This window comes from Hippoglossus stenolepis, chromosome 3 (assembly GCF_022539355.2).
Source record: "Hippoglossus stenolepis isolate QCI-W04-F060 chromosome 3, HSTE1.2, whole genome shotgun sequence".
NCBI lineage: Eukaryota > Metazoa > Chordata > Actinopteri > Pleuronectiformes > Pleuronectidae > Hippoglossus > Hippoglossus stenolepis.
The window spans coordinates 1,685,302-1,710,118 of NC_061485.1; the positions used below are offsets into that span (position 1 = coordinate 1,685,302).

Consider the following 24,817-nt stretch of genomic DNA (forward strand, 5'->3'; position numbering starts at 1 on the left):
TATTACAGCCAATCACTGAAAGACAGACATCACACACTGAACATGACATATTAATAACCTCATGACTCTGATGCTCAGAGGAAAGTTCAACACAGGTTCATCTGCACAAAACACGAGGAAAACACTTTAAAGGCAACTTTTTTATTATTGTTTACTGGCAAATGCTTTGAATAAGGTTGTAGCAATGAGTCTATATACACCCTCCATGTCAGAAAGCCTAAAGGAAACACTAATATATTGATTATATGATCGTTTATACGCACACAGTCTTTTTGTTTGTTTTAAACATACACATTTATTTTCAGTTTTTGGTTTGGGAAACATCGAAAAAGGAGTCCTAAATAAAACAGTACATTTATATTTATAGCATAAAATCAATATACATTATAAAAACTGAACATGCAGTGTTTGTAGTGCGTCATAACCTGTTTTTGTCTAAATGAACGAAGGCGACAGACGAACAGATACAGAGAAGATACAAAAAGAAGAATCATTCTTATACAGTAAATCTGAAAAACAGAAAAACTCTACGCCAACTCTTATATTCGTATTAATTTATGTGCAAAAGAAGCTCATTCGTTTCCTACATTAAATACATTGTATTATGTCTAATGCTCAACTCTATGCTACCATGACACACGCAGCAATCTTACAAGCTCCGTAACACGAGGCCCAGAGGAGGCACCGCCACCACCCCCCCGCCCCCCCGCAGCGGAGAAATGATATTGAACCAGCGCCTCGGTTCACCTCAGCTTCACCGGGGTCTGGTTACGTTCCGGCGTTCGGCTCAGGCCGCCGCAGCTTTTCTCATTATACAACACGGCATCATTTTATTGATGCTGAAGCAGAAACACAGCGTCAGAACGAAAACGTCACGTCCCAGTCCGTCCCAGGCCAGATCACAAATCTCTCACTTGTGTATTTTCACTCGATATTTCTACTACTCGAAACAAACCAAGCGTGGAAGGCGAGTGTTTAACTTAACGACTGTTGGATGAGAGAAGCGCGTCCCTCAAGCTTTCATTTGAAACACTTGTCAGTGATTCTCCATGTTGTGTTCTACTTTTCTTCTGGAAGGTAAGAGGTTGTGAGTGTCTACGTCATCTTTTCCAAACGTCTCAGTTTCTGCTCGTCCAGAACTAAACGCACACTACGAACTGCACAGGTCACATGCTGCCTCTACACTGCCCCTACTGTCCATGTGTGTACTGCGTCTTGCAGATGTGTAGTGTTAGCTTCTGAGGACATAAGGGACACAGGACACGTGAGGCAGCCGTGACGAGTGAGCGTCGCTCTTTAAATCTATCTCTGTCCTCTGGTGTATTTGTGCTTGCGGAGCGAAAAGCTTTACAGTGAAGTGGGGCGCTGCTGTCATGTGTTGTTCAAACCCACAGGGGGCGTTATGGGACAAATATTGCACATGTAAAATTACTGTCGATATGAACGACGTCGCCAGGATTAAAGTTACGTTTCAGCCCGATTGTCAGCTACTCGGTAGCCAGGAGCGAGTCGGCGAGTCGATCTTCAGGCTGACGGTAAATGTACGATTCAAACAAACTCGGACATCGTTATGAAACACAAACTAAACTACAGCTAATATTTCAAACTAAAGACGCTAATTAAAAAAATCTAAGGTGTGAGTTAAAGAAGTGAGAAACGTGAAACAGTCACGATATATTTAAATCGACCTTCTGAACATTAGTGACTTCACTCGGCCGAGCGTCAGATCTGATCCTGAGCGATGACGAGTTGTGTTCGTCCGACACCACCTCAGAGTCTCAGACTTTTAGACTCCACTGCTCATGAATAACTTTAAGAATCAATCAATCAATCAATCGAGCTTTAGTGGAACTTTGGTTGTCCCACCCTTTCAAAATAAGAGACCTCAGAGAGAAAATTAAAGACTGATTTATGACTCTGGCGACGACCTCTGGCTTTTATAAGTCGTGATGCGTTTACTGACCAAACGATAAAGGTGCTCGACAGAGAGGGGGAGGGTTACTGACTGACTGGGTGAAGCTACGTGGGCCTGGGATGTGACACAGCAGAGAGGAGCGTGGAGTTTGTGGTTGGTTCTAGTTCCTCTCTTGCTTCCGCCCCCATCATCTACCCTCCCTCTACCCCCCGAAAACCTCCCGCTCTCCCTCCCCTACGCCTCACCCTCCCTCCGCCCGTCTCTCCCTCCCTAGCAGCCGAAGGTCTCCTGCGAGGCGTACACCATGTAGAGGAAGCCGTCCTCGTCCCGCTCCTGCTCGTAGATCTCGGAGATGGGCGTGGACACGGACACCATGCTGTGCTGGTTGACCAGCAGGAAGAAGGCCTGCGTCGGATTCAGTTGCAGACGACGCCTGGAGGGGGAGACGGGGGGGGTGAGGATGACATAACAGACAGGAAAGTTACAGTGGAAATCATTTTTCTAGTTAGAGCTTTTACTTCATTCATTCATCATGAGTCTCATCATGTTATTTATCTTCTGTCTGTTACTGCTTTTTGTCCGTTCTCTTCTCTTGATTTAGATTTTCCTCACATCACTTTTTTTATTCATGAGGATTTGGATCAACTTCTGTTTTGAAATGTGCAAAATAAATAAACGCGACTTTGCTGTCATTACTGTCAACTTCTCTCAAAGCTCCACAGGAAAATATTTCAGTCTAAAGATCGCATGTATTTAAACTAATGTCGTCCACCTCTGGGATTTACCGACGGGAATGCGACGCTTGAACATCACGACAGTGTTCGACGCACCAACGTTTAAATAGAAACGCAGCCCTGGTGTGTTTTCACTGAGACATCAGATGTTGGGGACACGTCTGGGAGCCAATCAGATCCAAACAACAAAGGCCAATGAGGGAGCTGAGACAGGGAGAATCTGACCAATGGAGGAGCAGCAGACAGGTGCAGTAAAGTGTCCAAATCAACACACGTGAGCCGAGAGACAACGTGTGGAAAAGGTTTCTGGACCAAACTGAAGCTGGAGAAGTGGATTCTGTTACAGGACGAGTTTGAGAAGTTTCTATGGATGAAGAAAGAAACTAAAGCCACGTTTCTCATCCACAGCAGGTGAGTGTTTGATTCTCCACACACATGAACTCTGTTAAATGTCCCCACAACTGTGCCTGGACATTTTCTCTTTCCCGTACGAGACGTGTGTGCCCCTCCAGATCATTTCAGGAGACTAACAGGAGTTCAGTGCAGGTCTGAGAGAAGCTCGAGCCTGTAACTCAGTTTAAAGTTAGGTTTTTTTAGAACAATGTAAAAGAGATGTGTCAGTTGTCTGCTGTCGCTCCATGTTTCACCTCCTCAGTCTCCTCCCTCCTCACTTTACACCTCCAGCCTCGTGTAGTCGCTGCTCGTCTGCTCCAAACATTGTTTAGATCTGAGGAGGGATCTGAAACCTGCCGACCGGCTCATCCCTGGATTCATTTTGACAGGATCAATTCTCATCACCAAGACAAGTGCCTTTACATTTCTGCCTCGTCAGCATTCGAGTCTGATGAGGATCAATGGCTCCGTCCAGCCGACACGTGTATCACTGTGATTCTGCTGCAGGCCACGGAAAACCTTTATTTACTGCTTTGTTCTGTGAGTGAGCGTACGGCACGTCTCAATCCGTCAGCCCTGTGCTCGTCAGCTGCAGCCTCAGCAAGACACACACACACACACACACACACACACACACACACACACACACACACACACACACACACGTATGTAAAGCTCCTCCAACACACATGCATTCAAACAGGCAGCTCCAAATATAAACCACATACCAAACATACACCTCAGTGACTTTAACCTGTGTGTGTGTGTGTGTGTGTGTGTGTGTGTGTGTGTGTGTGTGTGTGTTTACCTGATGATCTTGACCAGCTCGCTCATGTTGACGTGGTCGGGCACCAGGAACTTGGTCTTGTCCAGGACAGGTAACTGCTTCTCTCCCTTGTACCTCTCGATGATGACCTGCGGCGGCGGCACAACAGTGACTCAGTGGCGTCTACGTGCAGTTGTGTGTAGAACAAACACAATTTTCGAAGGGAAAAACAAGTGAACACATCTCAGCCCATAGACCGTAAATCAAGATGGACGACGCATCTCCACCTTCTCCCACTGTCCACAGATGAAGGAAAAATATCTCAGCTCAGTATTTATATCATCAAATAAGTAATCAATCAAATATTCGCACATCACAATCTGTCTCATCGGGCTTCACAGGGTGCGACAAACATTTATTCAATTCTTTTGTTTGGTCCATGTCCCATCTGCGAACATGGAGGAGGCGGGGTCCCATTAGGCAGCTGTCATGTTGTTCATCTTGATCTACAGTCTGTGGCTTAGCCCTTCGTGAAACTGCTCATTTTTCATTTTGCTCCTTGGTGAAAAGTTGAGTCTTAACTCAACAAACACATTTAACACAAAACTCTGTGTTTCCAGTCTTTACGCGAAGCAAAGCTGATCTGAGCTCAGGCGTGTGCTGCTGTGTTTGTGTGTGTGCTCAGCAGCTTACAGGGATCTTGTTGGGGTGCTGCTCACGGATCTGCTGCACCTCTTTGCACCGGTCAGCTGGGGACAACAAATCAGAAGAGCACATTTTTAAATAACCAGCTACTATCTACTAACAGTCTGCGTTTGACTTGAGATCCGAATGAAGCACGAACTCAGAGAAACACTTCACATAAACACAACGTTTCTCTGTGAGGAGACACCGCTCAACTCTTTAATGACGGCTGATCCTGCAGCTCAAAGAAATGTCTTGTGTGTAATGTCCACGTCTCACTGAGCTGTTTATCCTTCTGACCCACTGCCTCCATCCTCTTCTGATGATGTGTGAATGCAGTGATCAATCACTAATACGTACGATAAACACGCAGATTAACTTGCATCTTGATGACTTTCCAATTTGTGTTCCTGACCCTTCTCTGTTCGTGTCCTTTCATTCTCTTCACGAGAACATCTTGATCTTTGTGGTCTGAATTTACGTATTTCACATCTTTGCATATAATTTGTGTACTTGTGAATGTCTCCTTTTTAATTCCAGCTGCAGTAATCCTGGGTTTTCTGCACCTGCTTGAGCTCGGTGCGATGTTTTTACCACTTAACTCTGCAGCACACGCTTCCCTTTGTAAGCTGCCTGCTGCCCGGCTACAGAGACAGCTGTGTTTGAAACCGGGACGGGGCTCCGAGCTCAGAGACGCAGTGTGAATGGTTTCTTTGTGGAGGTCTGAGGATGTGTTCTTTCCTCACAGTGGGAATTGTACTTAATTATTACTAGAATATTAGGATACGACCACACTACTGGGTTTTGGTTTGATATTTGGTTTCATATAAATTCTGCTCCAGATGTAGTTAAGTTAGATTCTGTATTTTAACAACGGTGCAGCTGTTGACATGAGTAGGAGACGAGATATTAATCATTCACTTATTTGTGTACACATGCATGCCCAGTGTCCGTGAGGCCCCACGGAACTAGTTTAGTTAAATTCACACCACATAAATGTGAAAATGTGTGGGATGTGGTAAAACCAGTAACGGCTTATTTGAAACACCCAAATCTAAGAGAAAAAATAAAACACTAACATACAAAGTCTTAAATACAGGTTATATATTAGTATACATAATAAATAAATCAACTTTATTATTATTAAAGTAGAAGGATTTAGATTCTTCTTAATCCAGAAAAAACTAATAAATACTGAGTGTCTTAGACGGCAGCTCCTAGTTGAATAAATACTACCTCTGTACCTGCGTGACTAACGAGGACACCACCACTAGTTAGAAAGTCAAGGTCGGTTATAGTTTCATAACATGTCATGTGTGAGCAAGGCTGGTGACTCACAGCTGATCACAACTCACTTTATACCAAGGTTATAACCAGATAGTCTACAGGTCCCATGTGTCTGTCCCATGTGTCTCTGTATAGTCCCATGTGTCTCTGTATGGTCTCATGTGTCTCTGCATGGTCCCATGTGTCTCTGTATGGTCTCATGTGTCTCTGTATAGTCCCATGTGTCTCTGTATGGTCTCATGTGTCTCTGCATGGTCCCATGTGTCTCTGTATAGTCTTGTGTCTGTCCCATGTGTCTCTGTATAGTCCCATGTGTCTCTGTATGGTCTCATGTGTCTCTATATGGTCTCATGTGTCTCTGCATGGTCTCATGTGTCTCTGCATGGTCCCATGTGTCTCTGTATGGTCTCATGTGTCTGTCCCATGTGTCTCTGTATAGTCCCATGTGTCTCTGTATGGTCTCATGTGTCTCTATATGGTCTCATGTGTCTCTGCATGGTCCCATGTGTCTCTGTATGGTCTCATGTGTCTGTCCCATGTGTCTCTATATGGTCTCATGTGTCTGTCTCATGTGTCTCTGTATGGTCTCATGTGTCTGTCCATGTGTCTCTGTATGGTTCATGTGTCTCTGTATGGTCTCATGTGTCTCTGCATGGTCCCATGTGTCTCTGTATGGTCTCATGTGTCTGTCCCATGTGTCTCTGTATGGTCTCATGTGTCTGTCCCATGTGTCTCTGTATGGTCTCATGTGTCTGTCCCATGTGTCTCTGCATGGTCCCATGTGTCTCTGTATAGTCTTATGTGTCTGTCCCATGTGTCTCTGTATGGTCCCATGTGTCTCTGTATAGTCCCATGTGTCTCTGTATGGTCTCATGTGTCTCTGTATAGTCCCATGTGTCCCTGCATGGTCTCAAGTGTCTCTGCATGATCTCATGTGTCTCTGTATGGTCTCGTATGTCTCTGTATAGTCCCATGTGTCTCTGTATGGTCTCATGTGTCTCTGCATGGTCCCATATGTCTCTGTATGGTCCCATGTGTCTCTGTATGTCCCATGTGTCTCTGTATGGTCTCATGTGTCTCTGTATAGTCCCATGTGTCTCCGTATGGTCTCATGTGTCTCTGTATGGTCCCATGTGTCTCTGTATAGTCCCATGTGTCTCTGTATGGTCTCATATGTCTCTGTATGGTCCCATGTGTCTCCGTATGGTCCCATGTGTCTCCGTATGGTCCCATGTGTCTCTGTATGGTCTCATGTGTCTCTGTATGGTCTCATGTGTCTCTGTATGGTCTCATGTGTCTCTGTATAGTCCCATGTGTCTCTGTATGGTCTCATGTGTCTCTGTATGGTCTCATGTGTCTCTGTATGGTCTCATGTGTCTCTGTATGGTCTCATGTGTCTCTGCATGGTCTCATGTGTCTCTGTATAGTCCCATGTGTCTCTGTATGGTCCCATGTGTCTGTCCCATGTCTCTGTATGGTCCCATGTGTCTCTGTATGGTCTCATGTCTCTGTATGGTCCCATGTGTCTGTCCCATGTGTCTCTGTATGGTCCCATGTGTCTCTGTATGGTCCCATGTGTCTCTGTATGGTCCCATGTGTCTCTGTATGGTCCCATGTGTCTCTGTATGGTCTCTGTATGGTCTCATATGTCTCTGCATGGTCCCATGTGTCTCTGCATGGTCTCATGTGTCTCTGTATGGTCTCATGTGTCTCTGTATGGTCTCATGTGTCTCTGTCTGGTCTCATGTGTCTCTGTATAGTCTCATGTGTCTCTGTATGGTCTCATGTGTCTCTGTATAGTCCCATGTGTCTCTGTATGGTCTCATGTGTCTCTGTATAGTCCCATGTGTCTCTGTATAGTCCCATATGTCTCTGTATGGTCTCATATGTCTCTGTATAGTCTCATGTGTCTCTGTATGGTATCATGTGTCTCTGTATGGTCTCAAGTGTCTCTGTATAGTCCCATGTGTCTCTGCATGGTCCCATGTGTCTCTGTAGTCCCATGTGTCTCTGTATGGTCTCATATGTCTCTGTATAGTCCCATGTGTCTCTGTATAGTCTCATATGTCTCTGTATAGTCTCATGTGTCTCTGCATGGTATCATGTGTCTCTGTATGGTCTCATGTGTCTCTGTATAGTCCCATGTGTCTCTGTATGGTCCCATGTGTCTCTGTATGGTCTCATGTCTCTGCATAGTCCCATGTGTCTCTGCATAGTCCCATGTGTATCCATATAGTCTCATATGTCTCTGTATAGTCTCATATGTCTCCGTATAGTCTCATATGTCTCTGGATGGTCCATGTGTCTCTGCATGGTCCCATGTGTCTCTGCATGGTCCATGTGTCTCATGGTACATGTGTCTCCGTATAGTCTCATATGTCTCCGTATAGTCTCATATGTCTCCGTATAGTCCATATGTCTCTGTATAGTCCATATGTCTCGTATAGTCTCATATGTCTCCTATAGTCCATGTCTCTGTGGCTGTCCTCTCATATGTCTGTATAGTCCATGTGTCTCTGTATAGTCCATGTGTCTCTGTATAGTCTCATATGTCTCCGTATAGTCTCATATGTCTCTGTATGGTCTCATTGTAGTCCCTGTGCTCTGTTCCATTGATCCATGTTCGATAGTCTATGTCCTGTGGTCTCATGTATCATGGTCCATGTCTCTGCATGGTCCCATGTGTCTCTGCATGGTCCATGTGTCTCTGCATGGTCCCATGTGTCTCTGCATGGTATCATGTGTCTCCGTATAGTCTCATATGTCTCCGTATAGTCTCATATGTCTCCGTATAGTCCCATATGTCTCTGTATAGTCCCATATGTCTCTGTATAGTCCCATATGTCTCGTATAGTCTCCATATGTCTCTGTATGGTCTCATATGCTCTGCATGGTCTCATTGTCTCTGCATAGTCCCATATGTCTCTGTATAGTCTCATATGTCTCTGTATAGTCCCATATGTCTCTGCATGGTCTCATATGTCTCTGTATAGTCCCATATGTCTCTGTATAGTCTCATATGTCTCTGCATGGTCTCATATGTCTCAGTCTGGCACATGTCTCTGTATGGTCTCATATGTCTCCGTATAGTCCCATATGTCTCTGTATGGTCTCATATGTCTCTGCATGGTCTCATATGTCTCCGTATAGTCCCATATGTCTCCGTATAGTCCCATATGTCTCTGTATAGTCCCATTATGCAATGAGCAGTCTGGGCTCCTCCCTCTGACCAGAATAAGGGTGGTTTGGTGTCAAATTACCACAGACACCACAGACATCACGGACCACGTGCTGTGGGATAATGTGTCAGCACATGTTGTTTTTCTGAGGGAACTCGAACTGTGAACTGGCTTCGTGGCCAATCCGGCTCCTGAGTTTGTTGTGTCAAAGCAGGCCAGGCTAACTGAGCTAGCATCCAGCCTGCTGATGCTAACGTGTCAGATGGAAGAATCTACTGGTTAAAAACACTGAACATGACGCGGAGGACATTAAACTAGTTTATTTAATGTTATTAATGTTATTAATGTTATTAATGTCCGTTATTGCTCCAGAGCTGCGTCACTTTCTGTCCGAATACATGATCCTTCTTTAAATGTCTCATCCAGACGCTGATTCAGCTGGTGAGTGAGGATCTGATCCATTAAACTCGGTCCCGGTGGCTGACAGACCAACAACCAGCCACCGTCTGCTAACTGACATGTAAACAACATGTAAACAACATGTAAACAACATGTAAACAACATGGAGCTACGCTAGGTGGCTAACAGGCCGACTAGCTGCTCGGCTCCCCGCTCAGCGGCCGCTTCCGGGCGGATAAACACACAGCGCGGCCCCGGTGACTTCTTACCGAAGGTCCTCCTCTGTTTGAAGGGTCTGTCGGACGGCATCTCTGGCGGGTGGTGACACGGGTGTGGGTCGGTGAATGTTCCGGAGCAGCTGCTGATGAACAGTGTTCGATTCCCCGATGAGTCTGAAGAGAAATCTGCTCCCGACCAACAAAGCGAGCCCACCCAGCGGTGACGTCATGCGCTGCAGTTAAAGGGGACGTTCACCAGGTTTCACTGATTTCGCAGTTCTGCAGTTATAAACTCTTAATAACAGTTTACACTCTGATAAACTCTTAATAACAGTTTACACTCTGATAAACTCTTAATAACAGTTTACACTCTTATAAACTCTTAATAACAGTTTACACTCTTATAAACGGTTAATAACAGTTTACACTCTTATAAACTCTTAACAGTTTACACTCTTATAAACTCTTAATAACAGTTTACACTCTTATAAACGGTTAATAACAGTTTACACTCTTATAAACTCTTAACAGTTTACACTCTTATAAACGGTTAATAACAGTTTACACTCTTATAAACGGTTAATAACAGTTTACACTCTTATAAACTCTTAATAACAGTTTACGCTCACCTACAGACACAACAGACACGCAATGCACAAGAAAAGAAACATAATGATCAAATACAGACAGTTAACGGACAAAATAATGACACAAACCAACCAAATAAAGACATATTGCCAAAACAGACACTCCACACCCATAGACACAACCAAAAAAGAGGCAAAATTGACCAAAAACAGACACACAATGACCAAAATGAGAAGCACACAATTCAAACCAACCAACATGACCGACAAAGACATCGATCGACCAAAATATAGAGAAAACCGAACAAAATGACAAACTGCTCGACTGTTTATATTTTCACTTATTTCTCTTGTACTGTAACTTCCTCTCTGTCCGTCTACATGACAATAAACAGGATTCTGAAGAGCACCACAGAAAACAAGACACTAGATCATTTTCTCCATTTTTTAATTTGTAAGAAATAACCAACAGGAAGTGGACAAGACGAGAGCAGTCGAGTTTGTCTCACCGCTGACATTCTGCCCTTCAGCATCTTTAAACAACACAACAATAAATTACGTCCAGAGATTTTCATGAAGGTTTAACTGAAACAAAAGATGTTTAACTCTAAAGAGTTGCTGTGGTCTCTCTCTCTCTTCTTTATTAACGTGCAGTTGAGGTATTTTAGCAGACGTGTATTTTCCCCATGTGCTAAAATACATACATGATGAACACATTGTCATAATAAGCATGATGCATAGAGAGGACATTGTAGTGGAATGCTAAAACATGGGGAAATGATCCTGTCGTAAAGGAGACTCAGTTTTAATCCTCCCTCATCTCTTGTCTTTAAGTTTCTTTGTTTCCGCAAGTGAATAATAAAAACTTCTAATAAACAGGTTCGGTTTCATTTAATGAGACAAAATAAAGTTTGTCTGTTTGATATGAACGACAGACGGAGAGAAATGAGTCGGGCAGCGGCTCCTCTGGTTCAGTCTGAGGGATTCTGGATGACGATCAAGAAATAATCCTTATCTGTGAAAGGAGGCAGAATAAATAAGATCACAGATCAGAACACATAGCACCGAAAACGTTTTAAACACGTGACAACACTAGGGATGGTCATAGAGAACCGGCCCTAAATTGGTACCAGTTCCTCATTGGTCAGCACTGAAATTTTGATAATCTTCCGAACCAACTGTACATGAGACTCGCACAGCACGAATACATGAGTGGATGGATGGATGGATGGATACCTGGAGCGATCATGATCTCGTTCTTCTTTGAGCGGATCCGCAGGAACGTGAGGTCGTTCTGGGGGTCGATGTCTCTGACGGTGCTCCTGGCCTTCATCACCAGCTGGTGGATGAGTCCGGCGTACTGCACCGTGCTGGAGTTGTCCAGCGTCGTCTTGACAGGGATTCCTGACGTGACACAGAGGAATCATTCATTTAAAGGATTTCCATGTAACCAGAGTGTTTTTTAATGTTACATCTTGTTGATAGATGAATCAACAGTTTGTTGTGGTCCTTTTACATTTAAATCAAAATCATTTAGGTGAAGAGCTTTGTGAATATATTTAATGAGCACATTAGACTACTGCCTTTGTGGTTTTTTACATGCTTTGTCTCATATGTTGTGTTGTTCCTCATTGTCATGCATTGTACCTGTCTGTATGTACTGCTTGTATGTGTTGACTATAACAAGTCTTTGTATTTTAAGTTTAAGTCGCCACAGATGAAAATTGGCCTGTTGAGCTAAATCTGTCTCATTTCCAGTCACGTTGCTGTTGATTGATGAGCTTTGTCCCCGTCGACCTCTGAGGAGTGTTGATGCAAACAGGTGGAGAATGAGCGGATCAATGTGTAAACGTGTACATGACTGTGTGGTGTGTCTGAGCTTTACCCTCCGAGTTGACGATGATGATTCCCTGAACTCCTTTCTGACCCTGGATCCTCTTCAGAGTCTCTTCAACTTCAGCCTGAGACAGAGACACAGTTAGCGTCAGTTCATTCTGCTGCTGAGACCCAGTGTGTGTCCGCAACACAACACACACAATACAAGACAATAACACACACAATACAAGACAATACAATACAACACAACATACACAAGACAAGACAATACAACCCACCACAATACAACACAACATACACAAGACAACACGACACACCACAATACAACAAATCACAATACAACACAATACAATACAACACAGCATACACAATAGAACACAACACGTCACAATATAATCCAACACACACAATACAACACGAGTGCAGCGGCTGTCAGAGCTGAACAGACACACACATCAGCACACCGCTGTTATTAACCATGACAACGCCCGGCTAACACGGTCCAGCTAGCTCCGGCTAGCATCTTCTAAAAGTCCCCGTCGTAAAACAGCTGTTACTGAAACGAGAACGTGTTGATATGACAATAGTGAATCTGAGTTAGTTTCTCACCATTTTCAAAGAGGGCGTGAGGAGGACACCGCGTCACAAACTGGTCCCGCTACACAACTGCTAACTGCTAACAGCTAACTGCTAACAGCTAACCGTCCTGTGTTGTTGATGGGAGAAGACGAGTGACGTCACGTCCGGGTCAGCCGCCTCACCGCTGCGTTCAGGGCTCAGAGAAAAACGTGGGAGATATAAATTCCTCCAGGAAAAACAAACAAACAGTGAAGAGTGAGTGGTGCAAGAACTACTGATTTACTGCTATTCTGCAAGTTAATGTCCTTCTTTTAACCCTTTGATACACAACATGATACATTAACACTTCAATTTAATTAACACTTTAATTTTTCCTTTGTTACCTTTTGAATAAAAATCATTTTTGTATCTATACCCTTCTAATGCACAACATGGGTCATCAATGAGTGTTTCTTTCCTATATTTTTTAAATAAATGTATTTTATCATTTAATATTCTAAGTATTAATTAAATGTCTTGTTTCTGATTAACACAAATCATTATTTTCCTTTTTCCTTTCTTACTTTATGAACACTTTTACACACTTGTTCCACAGGATGAAGCTGGAGTTGTGGGCGTGTCTCTTCTACATGAAGAAGGCTCCTTTGATGACATAGAAGATGCTATGTCATCAAAGGAGAGCTGGATTCAAAGACTCACCCACAACTCCCGTCTGATCCTGTGGAACATAGTCTAGGTCCTCAGCATCAGAGATTTCAGACTCAGAATCAAGACCAAAACCAGAACAGTATATACTTAATAGGTAATTACGGCCACTAATCACGCATTACAGTCCACGCCATCATGTGCAGCGCTGTCAAAACGATTCGTGAGGCTTTTATTTTTAAAACCCCAACCGGAAGTGGCTGGTTGAGTGTAGTGACGTCCCGGAGCTTCCAGGGCTCAGACCGTGAGGAGCAGCAGAGAAGGAGGAAGAGGAGGAAGAGGAGGAATGGACGAAGATCCCGGTGAGTCGCATTAAAACCCTGTTTGTTTGAGTCACACGGCCGCAGGAAGGACGAGGAACCACGTGCACACGGTGTCCGGGGACCAATCCAACTGTCGCACAGTGTCGCGGTTCCCACCGATGTATCGGCGGTAAAGTTCGGAGGAGTTCGTTCCCTCACTGAGGTTCATCAGTGTCAGAGGAGGAGGATGCTGCTGCCAAGTTTTTCTAAGTTGGTTTTAATTTCCTCCGTCTCTCGTGTCATCGTCAGGATCTAAACCTGCTGCAACTTCTTATCTGGCAAACTTCGTACACACGTGTGGTTACCTCAATGCTCTTGTATAGAGTCAAATCATAAATACATTATCTCAATCTTTACATATAGACCTTAAAGGGATAGTTCACAGGTGGAGGGGGTCTCAGGGGTGCAGCCAAATCCAGTACAATCGAAGTAACTGGTGACAGAGTTCAGATGTAGTGAAACAACAGAAAACCCCTCCACCTCCACCCTGCTCCTGTGGTGTCGTCCAAGTGTCCGTAAGCAAAGTGCAAATGTTAACGTGTCTCCGGAGGACGATCGAAGACGACATTTAGGCTAAAGACGTCGTGTAAATGACCTCGTTTCGAGTCGATTATGAATGTCGGTACCTTTGACACCACAGGAGCCGGATGGAGGCACGTAATGTTTTTAAGATTGAAGAATCCGTCACCATTGACTTAAATTCGATTGGATTTCCCTGAGACTCCGGAAGTGTTTTGTGGACTCAAACCCTTCACCCCCACTCCGTCATAGTGGTGAGTGGATAATGAGGGAAGTTAAATTGTTCGGTGAACTATGCCTTTAAAGGGTCCGGTGAACAGATTATGGGTCCAAGGCTCGTTTGCGCCCCCTAACAGTTGTAATAACCAAACGGTCGCTGTTTGAGATTTCAGACTAAACCTGTTGAGCCCAACAGTTTGGTTCCAGCAGTAAAAATCACTTTTATTCTCAGAGTACAGATTTTGATGATCAGCCCAATATTTTAACCATCCGAGGAAGAGACTGAGGTTTTATTTGATGTTGCTCTGAATGTGTTTTGGTCTCGATTCCTCTCGTAGCCGGTCGACCTGGTTCCTTGTTCTATTATTCTCAAGGTCTCACTCGTAAATTAAATGTTTGCTCTCAATGGGACGAACTCGGTTAAATAAGGGCTAACGCGTGAAAACGTTTTTTATAAAAAAAGCAGAGAAGATGTGCATTCATGTTTATATTTTACACACAAAAACATTTTCTTAATTCTATATATTCGTGTTTTCTTTTTATTTATAGTTACTTATACTAAAGTATATGTTGAAACTGTAAAACATCAAGCTTCAATTACATTTATTTGTCAGAATGGTTTAATAACGATAACTATTTAGTTTTTGATCTTGTGTTTATCAGTATTGGAAATGTTTTATTCCCTAATATCAGCCTCTGCCTGTGTTGGTCGGTCTCTGTTAGAAAGTGCTGCACAGAGAAAGCAGTGGTCTCAGGAGTATTCTGGATTCATTGTCCAGTCAAAGCTTCAGCATCAGACCAGCTTTGTTCTCACACTCCTTCTCTCTCCCTCCCTCCCTCTATATTTACTCCTCTCTCTTAATGAGCCTCCCTCTCTCCCTCTCTCCCTCGTCCTGTTCTCACTCTCCCTCCATCTCAGCCCAGATCTTTTTGGGGAAACACCTTCTCTCTGATATTTTTATCCCTCGCCCAGAGGTATTGTCTGCAGCTCGACACGAGCACACGCACTCTGCTGTATTTTTATCTTCCCGGCGTCAGGAGAGAACATGGCTCATGAAAAACACCCAAAGGAGTCGACCGTTTGTTGGTTCGTTAACAAAGTGTTTGTGTTGAATCATGACGCACGTCAAATGGCGGCTCGGTGCCTCGGAAGTGTCTCAATCAAGGCACTATTGTGTATATTTGTGTCGTATTACGGTGCTGCTAGAAAACATGATGCTCTTCTGAGTTTAGTGAGAACAAGTTCGTTGCAGTTTGGAAAGTCGGAGCTCGGCTAAGTTTAATGTTAGTTACACACCAGCACAATAACATGATAACAAATACACCGAACTCAACTCATTCTCACCCGTCTGTCACATGGTTGTCAGTTGTAACTCGGTGGAAGGATGGAACATGGGACAAGAACTTTACAATCTCACTTTCTTTCACATTGGGTATTTCATTGATTTCCCACAGAGTAATGAATGGATCTTGTTTAAGACATGAACTCTGGAGGATTCCCGCGCAGTTGGGTCCAGACTCTCTCCGGAGTCTGAGCGTTCAGACGGGTGGTGGCACAGCAGGATGTAACGAATTCATTCTGCTGCGGAGATCACATGGTCACCACGGGCGTCGGCCCTCATCACCAAGAGCTCTGGGATCTCCTCGTCTTTCCAAGTTGACGTCTTCACCGGAGAAGCTCTGAAGAAAATCTGCAGGCTCTCGCTCATTAGTGTTCTTAGCCCTTCTGGAGAACGTCTGGAGATTCTCCAGAGTCCAGTTCATGCCTGAAAGCAGCTCTAGAGGACTGTTGTCTAGGAGTGTGTGATTTGGTGCAGCTGGATTGAATTTCTTACTGTTGGGCCTTGGTGGAGATATGAGCTCACGAGTCACACGTCACAGTGCAGCTGTGTGGCTGATGTTGTGGATGGATTTTGGATTTTGCGTCAGGGACCTGCTTTGCTGTTAATCCTTCTCGAGTGTGCTCTGTGTACAGAAGTCACATGACTCCATTCAGACGACACCCTTAAACACAAAGATGGACCAGCGCAGGGTGTGGGCTGAAACGAGATTAGTGGTGTAGTTACTCGTGTTTGTTCTAAACTGAGTAAACGAGCAGGAGGCGTGTTCCTTAGAGCTTTTAGCAGATCTCTGAAGAACAGAAAGTCAAGTTGTCCACGGACAGCAAACTCATCTTCTTCCCTCTGGACTGTCCCAAGGTGTCGAACAAATCCATATAGAAAGAGCTCTCTTCTATTATTGCTATTTATTATGTATTTTAAGTCCAGATCAGTGAAGCCTTATTGTAGTATTTGTAATGTTTTATTCCACCTACAGGAACATATACATTAACCTGAGTAAGTAACTGTGAATTTGAAAATGTGGTAAACCCTCCTGGACGTTCTGTTTCTGATCGAAAAGGTATTAAATGTCGAATCTGTATCATTTCTGACTCCAGGAATGATTCGTTGACGAGTATCGTGATAAGATAGAAAGTTGGTATCAAAGTCAACATTTTGGAACCGCGAGGAAACTAGTTGAGGGAAATTCAACCTGAGCAGAAGAATCAGACACAATGCGATGACACGTTATATTTGTTTAATATATATGTTTCCATTGCATTGTGTTGCATTGTTCTATCACTAAGACACACTTTTTGTAAGATGGAGTAAAAGTGAAGTGAAGAATAGAACGAGAGAGAAACCGTATTTCATCCATCGTCTCGTTGTGTTTGATATTAATGAGACACTTGTTCTTTACCTCATCTTCTCAGGTGCGTTTGATCCAAACATCCCAGAAGAGGGACCTTCAGCGCCCCCTCCTGGCTGGCTGGATGACATACATGGATACCAAGGCCATGAAGGAGGCCGTGAGTCTCTGCGTCTCTTCTGTTCTGTTTTTTGTTTATTAATATTTCCGAACCTTCACCCCCCGTTGTTTTTTGTGTAAATGTTTCCAGCGGATGACCCGTTGTACCCCCCTCCCCCGGCCTACAGCCCCCAGCCTGAACTCAACAGGAACACCCTGGTGCCCAACGTCAGGTAGCTTCACATCAGTAATTCACTCTGTTTAGAAAACACTTTGCTGACGACTCTGTGCTTTATCTTTCATTCTCTCAGGGGTATAGACAGAAAGGGGAAAGCATGACGGGATAACAGATGTTGTGTGTTTGGTCTCAGGGTCCCTACGATATCAGAGGATGAGGCTCGACACGCCCTCCTCCAGTTCGTGGAATCCAAATGGACGTACAGCTCCAAACCTGCCAGGAACCTGACGTTCAGAGAGCTGCAACCCATCACCGTCTACCGGGTACGAGCATCGTTACCTAACCAACAACTAACCTGTTATGTGGGGGCGTGACCCGAGGAAGAGCCAATCTCATTTTGTTGAGGATCTTTTTTTCCCACTGTCTTTAACATCGTGAGTTTTTGACATTTTTCAACCTTTTTTGTTAATTGAGAATATTTCATGGATATTTACGAGTGTGTGTGGAATCCTGAGCAGATCCTCATAAAAGCAGGATCTTGTGAATTTGCATGTGGTTTCATAGTGGGACTGGCAAAGGTCACGACGGCGTCACTACACCAAATAAATCCTTTAACAACAAACGCTCCGTGACACTTTTACTGGCTATGTGTGAACTTCCCATGTTTTTTGGTTGGATTAAAACACACTGTCTCAGAATCCACGTCAGTTTTTGCAGACGTCAGCAGAAATGAGATTATGTGAAGTTTAAACTGGAGTATAGTGAGTGGGTGTGTTTTCTGATCGTCTCCTTCCTGCGGCAGTATCGACTGGAGACCTACACTGAGACCAGAACCAGCGCCTGGCAGTTTGAACCTTACAACGGTAAAACTTTACTCTGAGTGGACAAATCAAACATTTCACAGAAAGTTATCTTTACGTGTTTCTGTTGTCGGGGTGTCTGTCCTACTGATTTGAACACGATATCTCGAGAACACCTCGAGGGAATATCTTCAAAGTTGGTACAATTGTTCACTCAGTCTCACAGATCACATGATTAGAATTTGCAAGGTTAAGGTCAAAGGTCAAGATCACTGTGATCTTACAAAGCAGGCGTTTGCCCTGAACGCAACATCCCAGAAACACTTTGAGGGGATTTCTTCAAACCTGGTACGAACATTCACTTGGAATCAAAGATGAAGTGATTAGATTCTAGTGGTCAAAGGTCATGGTGACCTCATTAAACACGTCTTTTACATGATATCTCAAGTCTGCCTTTAGGCAATTTCCTCAAATTTGACCGGTTGTCGCTTCACTTGAAGATGAAGTGATTCGATTTTCATGGTTAAACGTCACTGTGACCTCATATGAGTCTGGAAGAAAGTGCACACAGACTGAAACAGCCCTGGTTGGTGGAGACAAACTACCATTGAGTGATAATTCTAGTTTTCATGGGAATCTCTTAAAAAGGAATCAGACAGTAACTGCACAGATTAATCAGAACTGACCGCAGTTCAAAGTACCACACTTCATTATGTTTTCTTCCAACAGGACAAATGGTGGATGGTCCTCAGTACGGCATGTGTCCTCCACCGTGGGACGTCCCAGTGACTCTACCTCAGAGATACACCGACATGGTAGAGAAGGTCCGCGTGCCGCACACGTCCTTCATAAAGGTGCAGCTCGTTTTGAAACAGATTCCTGAAAGTCTTTCTTCTCCTGCTACTGCCTGTTCTTGGAGTCTGATTTCAACTTTTTATTTCTATTTGTTTATTTAATTTGAATCTAGCTCTGACCTTATTGTTATAGTATTATATGTATAGTAAGATGTGGTTGTGTGTTTCAGCTCTGTCACAAATGTAACGGCTTTGGAAGAACTCGCTGTAGCTGCTGCTTTGGTCGAGGCATGGTGAGGTGTTTTTCTTTATACAATTATACATTGAGACATATTTACAGAGGAAGAATAAGAAGCTATAATAAAGTGAATATTTCACATGTTGGATTCAAAAAGATTTAAATGAATTATTATAATCGTTGTCCGTTATTTTTCAGTTGATTCTCGATAGGCGGGTCCATTCAGCTCTGAACCTCATTATCAGTGTCCTCAGAAATGTACAAAGTTGTGCAGTGAAATGTGTGAGTTGTGTTTACAGTCATAAATCTCTGTGAGATGATATCGTATCTGCAGCAGATCAACCACACTGAGTTAAAACAACATTTTTCTCACAGGGGAACAAGACGCTCAGTGTGTCTGACTGTAGCTTCAGGCAGCAATAACATTCTGGGCTTGTAGAAAAAAACGTCACGGCTTCGTAATAATGTGGAACTTAAAGGACACATAACTCAGACCCACATGTTGTTTTGCAGAAGCGTTGCACTTTCTGCCACGGAAACGGTCGATCCAGGAACAAGCGCTGCACCTCCTGTCACGGCCAAGGTCGCAAGAGGTTTGAGTCCGACTGGTTTCTTTCCTGACTCTGTCTGAGCTTCTCCTCCGTGTTGCAGTCCCGTTGTTCAAACTGTTGAAAGGTCAAAATAAGCTCAGTGGGAAAACGCAGGTGAATTTGAACATGTCCCGGGAACAGGTGAGAGAGGAGACACGGACGCTCTGGTGAAAAAGGATTTGACTGTGAAGGAGAGACTGACTGAGAAGGTCCGATCTGTTCCCCTGTGCTGTCAGATATGAGATCTGTTTCCTTCCTCTCGGCCCTGCAGGTGTATCTCCTGTCACGGCAAAGGCTACAAGTCCTGCTCTATTTGTCACGGCAGCCAGAACCTGCTGCATTTCATCCTGCTCACGGTCACATGGTCCGTCCCCGCCGCTCACGCTCACACTCACTCTCTCTTCTCCTGTGCAACACGTCTGAGCTGACTTATCTGGGTTTTTCTGTGCGTGCAGGAAACACAACGTAGACGACTTCATTCCCGATCGTCAGCCGGACTTTCCTGACAAGAAGTTTGAGAAGGTGACAGGAGATCCTTTCTTCATCGACGAGAATGTTCTGGTAAAAACTTTCATTGAATACATTACATTGGTGGCATGTGAAGCATCATCGGGTCACGACACAGAGGAAGATGTCAGGAGGGTTTGTGTTGATGAGGGAATGATGTCTGGAAACAAAAACCCATGAATGAATGTGCACATCCTGCCTCTGCCTGCTGCTCCACCCTCACCTGAGCGCTCCGGAGAAAGTCTGGACCCAGTTGTGAGGACATCTTTTCAGGGTTGATGTCTGAAGATGGCCTGAATGGTCTTTTCCTCGCTCTCCCTCCCACACAAACACACTCAGATTCACTTACTGCGTAAAATCAGTGACGTTCCCATCAGCTGCCCTTTGTGAACAGTTTGGAAACATTCACAGTTATTCCTGTTTTTAGATCGTTTCACATCTCCCTCCTGTTCTATGATGACCGACTTCTGACGTGTGGAGAGCAGATACAAAGACCTGATTTCTAACGTGGCTCTTCTTGTTTCCTCTCGGTCGCTCAGGTTTATCCCATCCAGGGTTTCCCCGATCAGGAGATCTGTGATGTTTCTTTTAAACTGATCAACGAACACCTAACTCGCTTCAGCTCCACCAGCCGCATCCTGCAGCAGGTACAAAATCACACAAAATGCTCCCTGCTGATTGTTCAGTTTGCTTTTTTTCGCTCCCTGTTTAAAAACTGAACGTTTGAGTGATTTGTTTTTAACGTTAAAGCTGTATTTTATTTTTCTCTGTAGCGTCAGACCATCGAGCTGGTGCCGCTGACTCACGCTCTTTACTCGTACAAAGGAAAAGAACGCAGCTTCTTCGTCTACGGAACAGAGAACAAAGTGTTTACCTCCAAATATCCATCTGCGTGTTCTATTTCATAAGTGGACACACGTTCAGACAGATGTTGAACAGGTGTTGAACAGGTGTTGAACAGATGTTGAACAGGTGATTCAGTTGCAGTAACAACCTTTAAATTCACTGAAAACACCTCCTTCATTTTTATATATAGATTTATATACTTATATATTATAGAACATATCTTTCACATGTATGTACGTAACTGAATTTATCCAGTTTACACTATAGACAGTTACTTTATTGACTTTTAGTTATTTTATAAAATACAGTAATAGATTTTAACCATTTCACACAACCTCGGTTTCAGGTTACAAATGAGTTTGTCCATTTCACACTAAGATTATTAATTCTGTTGTATTGCATCAAAGATTTGACCCGTGGTTTGTTTCAGGTAAATCCAATGTGTACTAACGTCTGCTACCTCGTCCCTGTCAGTCGGACTGAACGTGTTCTCTTTACTTTAGAATTCACTGTTAAATGCAACCGGTTCAGTTTAAAATCCTCCAGTTCACGTCCACAGATACGGCTTTAACACCAGAATGTCTCTCGTATCCCTCCGCCCGAGCCGAGCAGCGCTTCACGTGATTGTCTAGTTCTTAGAGTAGAAATATAAAAGAGAAAAGGAAGTGGTTTGATAGAGTTAACGATTCATTTGCCAAAGACGATATGTTTGGTTGTGAGTTTGTGAGCAGGGTTCAAACTACTGAAGTGATTTCCATTAAAGCTGGGGGGGGGGGGGCAGGGTCATATTAGCATATTTAGAGATCCAGTCGCCATGAGAGAAAATTGTCATTTCAAACCTTTTGAAAACGTGATGTTGACCAACAAAGATCTTCAGGGGTTTAATACGTTAAACATGTCGAGATCAGACGAGATCTCCGAGCTAGTTTGTCATATAACAAAGAAAACCCTAGATCCGCCCCCTAATCTGCTCCAAAGTTTCAATGGATCTGCTCCGGCTCCGCCCCTCCTCCATGTTGGGTGGAAATCAGTTTGGTCGTTTTGACAAACAACAAACAGACAAACACGGTGTGAACTTCCCTCTTTAGTCGAGGTTATTATGTGTCTGGATATTATCTGATCATCTTGAGGTGATTTACGTCCTCGAGGCAATTCTCACAAACCATGAACTGTAAATTACTCCGTGTTTGTTATGTTGTGTGTATTTTTACTTTCTGTGGGCTGAACCACTACTTCATGTTGTGTTTTTATACGATATTCAGTTTAATTCCTTCAACCTAAAGACAAAATACTTGTTATTATATTACATAATGTATAAGTTCCTCTGCACTGATTCATGTTTCAGGACGTCTGTTGTTCTTTTACATCATCTGTCTCATGTTCATGAACCTTTTTGACCTTTAAACACAGAATCATCATCAACAGGTCATGGATAAAGTTTCAATCAGAAAAGTCTATTATCGTTCTCTCATCAGTTGATCAACACATAAATGAGAATTTTCATACAAACAATGTAACACAATTGTGTCTATAAATCAAATAACAACAATAGAAACAACAACCCAGACGTCGTCCTGTCCACACAGTGCAAATGTATATTTACTCAAAAAGAGGAAACATCAAAGAAAGATAAAATGACAATAATAAAACAATAAAATACTAAAAGTGAAGTTAAAATGCTAAACATGAGTAAAACCAGAGTTAAAAATTAGGGCATTAAAGAACAATTAAGTTAAATAGACAAGTAAATACATAAAATAATGGAAATTATATTAAATGAATGTCCTGACTATAAATGTAGGTTCTGACATTTTATAGACCAAACGATTCATCAAGAAAATGATTGTCGGATTAATTCGTATTTAAAACATCTGTTAGTGTAAAAAGATTTTGCTCTGAATGTTGTTAAAACCAAAGATGAGATTTGACTCCAGAAGAGTTGAAATATAATATACGTTATATAAATATACGTTTATGATCTAGTTTTGTTTTGACATTTCATGGTTATTTTTCATTTACTCAGCCAGTATCACACCAACTGAAATGAGCCAGTTTGATATGAAATCACAGAAAAGTGCTGAACATAAATCTTCAACATTAAATGTAGGAAACAGGGATTTTGTGATGCTTCTCTTCCTGATACTAATTCCAATACCTGGAATACTTTGTGCATATGACTGATCTGATACCAGTTTGTTAAAAATAACGTACAGAACGTATATTTTACCAGCTTGAAGCTACAAACCCTGTAGCTCTCTGATTTCAAATAATCAAACCGACAGTTTGTTCAGCCTCTGACACTGCGACAACTCTTTATATTATATATATATATATTATATAATATGTTTCTGTTTGTTTTGTTATTTCTTATCGTATTCTTTTCAGCTCAGGATGCTTTTATACAATAAATTCTCTGAGTCCATAAAAAATCCTTAATAATAACTCACTGATGACGTCATTTTACAGCCTCTTGTTTTTACTTTTTATAGGAAAAAAAAAAGAAAGTTGCCATATACACCTCAACAACTGTGTGACATGTAATCCTCATCTGTCAATGTCTAATAAACTCTTTACATTTACAGCTAAAGTGACAAAGTTTGTTTTTGTTTTATAAAACTATGATAAATAAATATTCAGCTAAAGTTGATAATAAAGATATTTCATGTTTTCATCCTGTTTTGTCGGACTCCGTCTACTTTAAGAAATGAATCAATATTTGACAAACATTAAAGAATCATATAACCATCATCATTTTGACACTTTGGATTTATTACTTTGTGTCAGGATCGTTTTATTCTTCTCTCTTATTCCTCTGTAAATTGTGATATTTCTTTTGGTTGAATATATGCTCGTTCATCATGGTCTAAGTTTTGGTACTGACACGACAACGTGTTTAGGTTTGTCGTCATTTCTCAGATTGAATCCAGGAAGATGAAAGATTAACCAGGATGAAATAACAGCTACTGAATCACCAAACCTCAAACCTGCAGCTTTAACTTCCTGATTTTAATACTTGGTTTCTCTCAGCCTGTTCTTATATCATCCAATAACTAAGGCAGTTAACATCAGCTGTTAATATGCTGCTCAGAGATGTAATCATATTAACATCAGCTGTTAATATGCTGCTCAGAGATGTAATCATTACAGATAAAATGGAATAACATCACAAACCCAGCTTCTAAACGTGGCCTCCAACAATCTAGTGTCTGGTCGTCTGTCTGGATTTGGTGAAACAGTTTGGTGAAGTACATTGTTCAGGTAAATGGAAACTGAATGAAATGAGTAGAATCAGCTCCACAGTCTCAGAACTGCAGCTGTTAACACACTGATTCCACTAGAGGGAGCTGTTTTATACAATGAAGAACATGACTAATGTTCAGGTGCTGCAGGAAAAGTAGGAATTTATTATAACTCAACCTCATGAACCTAAACACTGTTAAAAAGGTCAAGAAGCAAATCAACACAATGTCATTTAAAATAAAAGATATGATATAACACAACATTTAAATACAACAGATTAAATGATACAATATCATTTCAAAGTGATGGCAAAAGAAAAGGAAACAGTAACAAAGTAAAAGTCATTTGTCAAGAGTACGTTTCTATATTATTATTATTATTTGATAAAAATAACCTTTAATTATATCAACTAATTATGTGATATTCATCTACTGAAGAGATATATTGTGTTAAATCTCTGGTTGTAGCTGTAAACATTCGATGCATCACGTGGTTTTTAAACGTGGACGTGATGA

The 24,817-nt window shown here is 42.6% G+C and overlaps 4 protein-coding genes across 4 annotated transcripts in view; 2 read left to right on the forward strand and 2 right to left on the reverse strand.

The window, feature by feature from the left end:
* Nucleotides 1-125: 125 nt before the first annotated feature.
* On the reverse strand, nucleotides 126-9,804 carry map1lc3a (microtubule-associated protein 1 light chain 3 alpha). Its single transcript, XM_035151526.2, has 4 exons — nucleotides 9,627-9,804; nucleotides 4,502-4,557; nucleotides 3,851-3,957; nucleotides 126-2,348 (listed from the first exon to the last, which is right to left on the reverse strand). Exons 1-4 carry the CDS (start codon nucleotides 9,664-9,666, stop codon nucleotides 2,186-2,188), a joined length of 366 nt encoding a protein of 121 aa, XP_035007417.1. The 5' UTR covers nucleotides 9,667-9,804; the 3' UTR covers nucleotides 126-2,185.
* A 789-nt stretch (nucleotides 9,805-10,593) lies between these two features.
* dynlrb1 (dynein, light chain, roadblock-type 1) lies at nucleotides 10,594-12,758 on the reverse strand. Its single transcript, XM_035152149.2, has 4 exons — nucleotides 12,608-12,758; nucleotides 12,048-12,123; nucleotides 11,399-11,566; nucleotides 10,594-11,177 (listed from the first exon to the last, which is right to left on the reverse strand). The coding sequence occupies exons 1-4, from the start codon at nucleotides 12,608-12,610 to the stop codon at nucleotides 11,134-11,136; spliced, it is 291 nt and encodes a 96-aa protein (XP_035008040.1). The 5' UTR covers nucleotides 12,611-12,758; the 3' UTR covers nucleotides 10,594-11,133.
* Nucleotides 12,759-13,461: 703 nt separating this feature from the next.
* ssuh2.1 (ssu-2 homolog, tandem duplicate 1) lies at nucleotides 13,462-23,810 on the forward strand. Its single transcript, XM_035152147.2, has 12 exons — nucleotides 13,462-13,584; nucleotides 17,075-17,170; nucleotides 17,261-17,342; nucleotides 17,481-17,610; nucleotides 18,090-18,150; nucleotides 18,817-18,941; nucleotides 19,112-19,174; nucleotides 19,633-19,712; nucleotides 19,981-20,073; nucleotides 20,165-20,270; nucleotides 20,756-20,863; nucleotides 20,990-23,810. Exons 1-12 carry the CDS (start codon nucleotides 13,569-13,571, stop codon nucleotides 21,122-21,124), a joined length of 1,095 nt encoding a protein of 364 aa, XP_035008038.2. The 5' UTR covers nucleotides 13,462-13,568; the 3' UTR covers nucleotides 21,125-23,810.
* The window catches only part of si:dkey-49n23.1 (semaphorin-3D), a 56,331-nt gene continuing 54,261 nt past the window's right edge, over nucleotides 22,748-24,817 (forward strand). The window contains exon 1 of the mRNA XM_035152309.2: nucleotides 22,748-22,751. Within this exon, the coding sequence (XP_035008200.2) occupies nucleotides 22,748-22,751 (4 nt within the window). The remainder of the gene's footprint in view (nucleotides 22,752-24,817) is intronic.

Bases quoted from the DNA above. Each gene is read 5' to 3' on its own strand.
- dynlrb1 (XM_035152149.2), bottom strand. The intron at 11,567-12,047 runs GTAAAGCTCAGA...GTGTCACGTCAG, and splicing joins CATCATCGTCAACTCGGAGG to GAATCCCTGTCAAGACGACG. The intron at 11,178-11,398 runs GTATCCATCCAT...CTCCTTTCACAG, and splicing joins CGAGATCATGATCGCTCCAG to ATAAGGATTATTTCTTGATC.
- ssuh2.1 (XM_035152147.2), top strand. The intron at 18,151-18,816 runs GTAAAACTTTAC...TTCTTCCAACAG, and splicing joins GCAGTTTGAACCTTACAACG to GACAAATGGTGGATGGTCCT. The intron at 19,175-19,632 runs GTGAGGTGTTTT...GTTGTTTTGCAG, and splicing joins GCTGCTTTGGTCGAGGCATG to AAGCGTTGCACTTTCTGCCA.
- map1lc3a (XM_035151526.2), bottom strand. From the start codon at position 9,666: ATGCCGTCCGACAGACCCTTCAAACAGAGGAGGACCTTCG. The intron at 4,558-9,626 runs GTAAGAAGTCAC...TGTTGTCCCCAG, and splicing joins CAAACAGAGGAGGACCTTCG to CTGACCGGTGCAAAGAGGTG. The intron at 2,349-3,850 runs GTAAACACACAC...CTCCCCCTCCAG, and splicing joins GAGCTGGTCAAGATCATCAG to GCGTCGTCTGCAACTGAATC.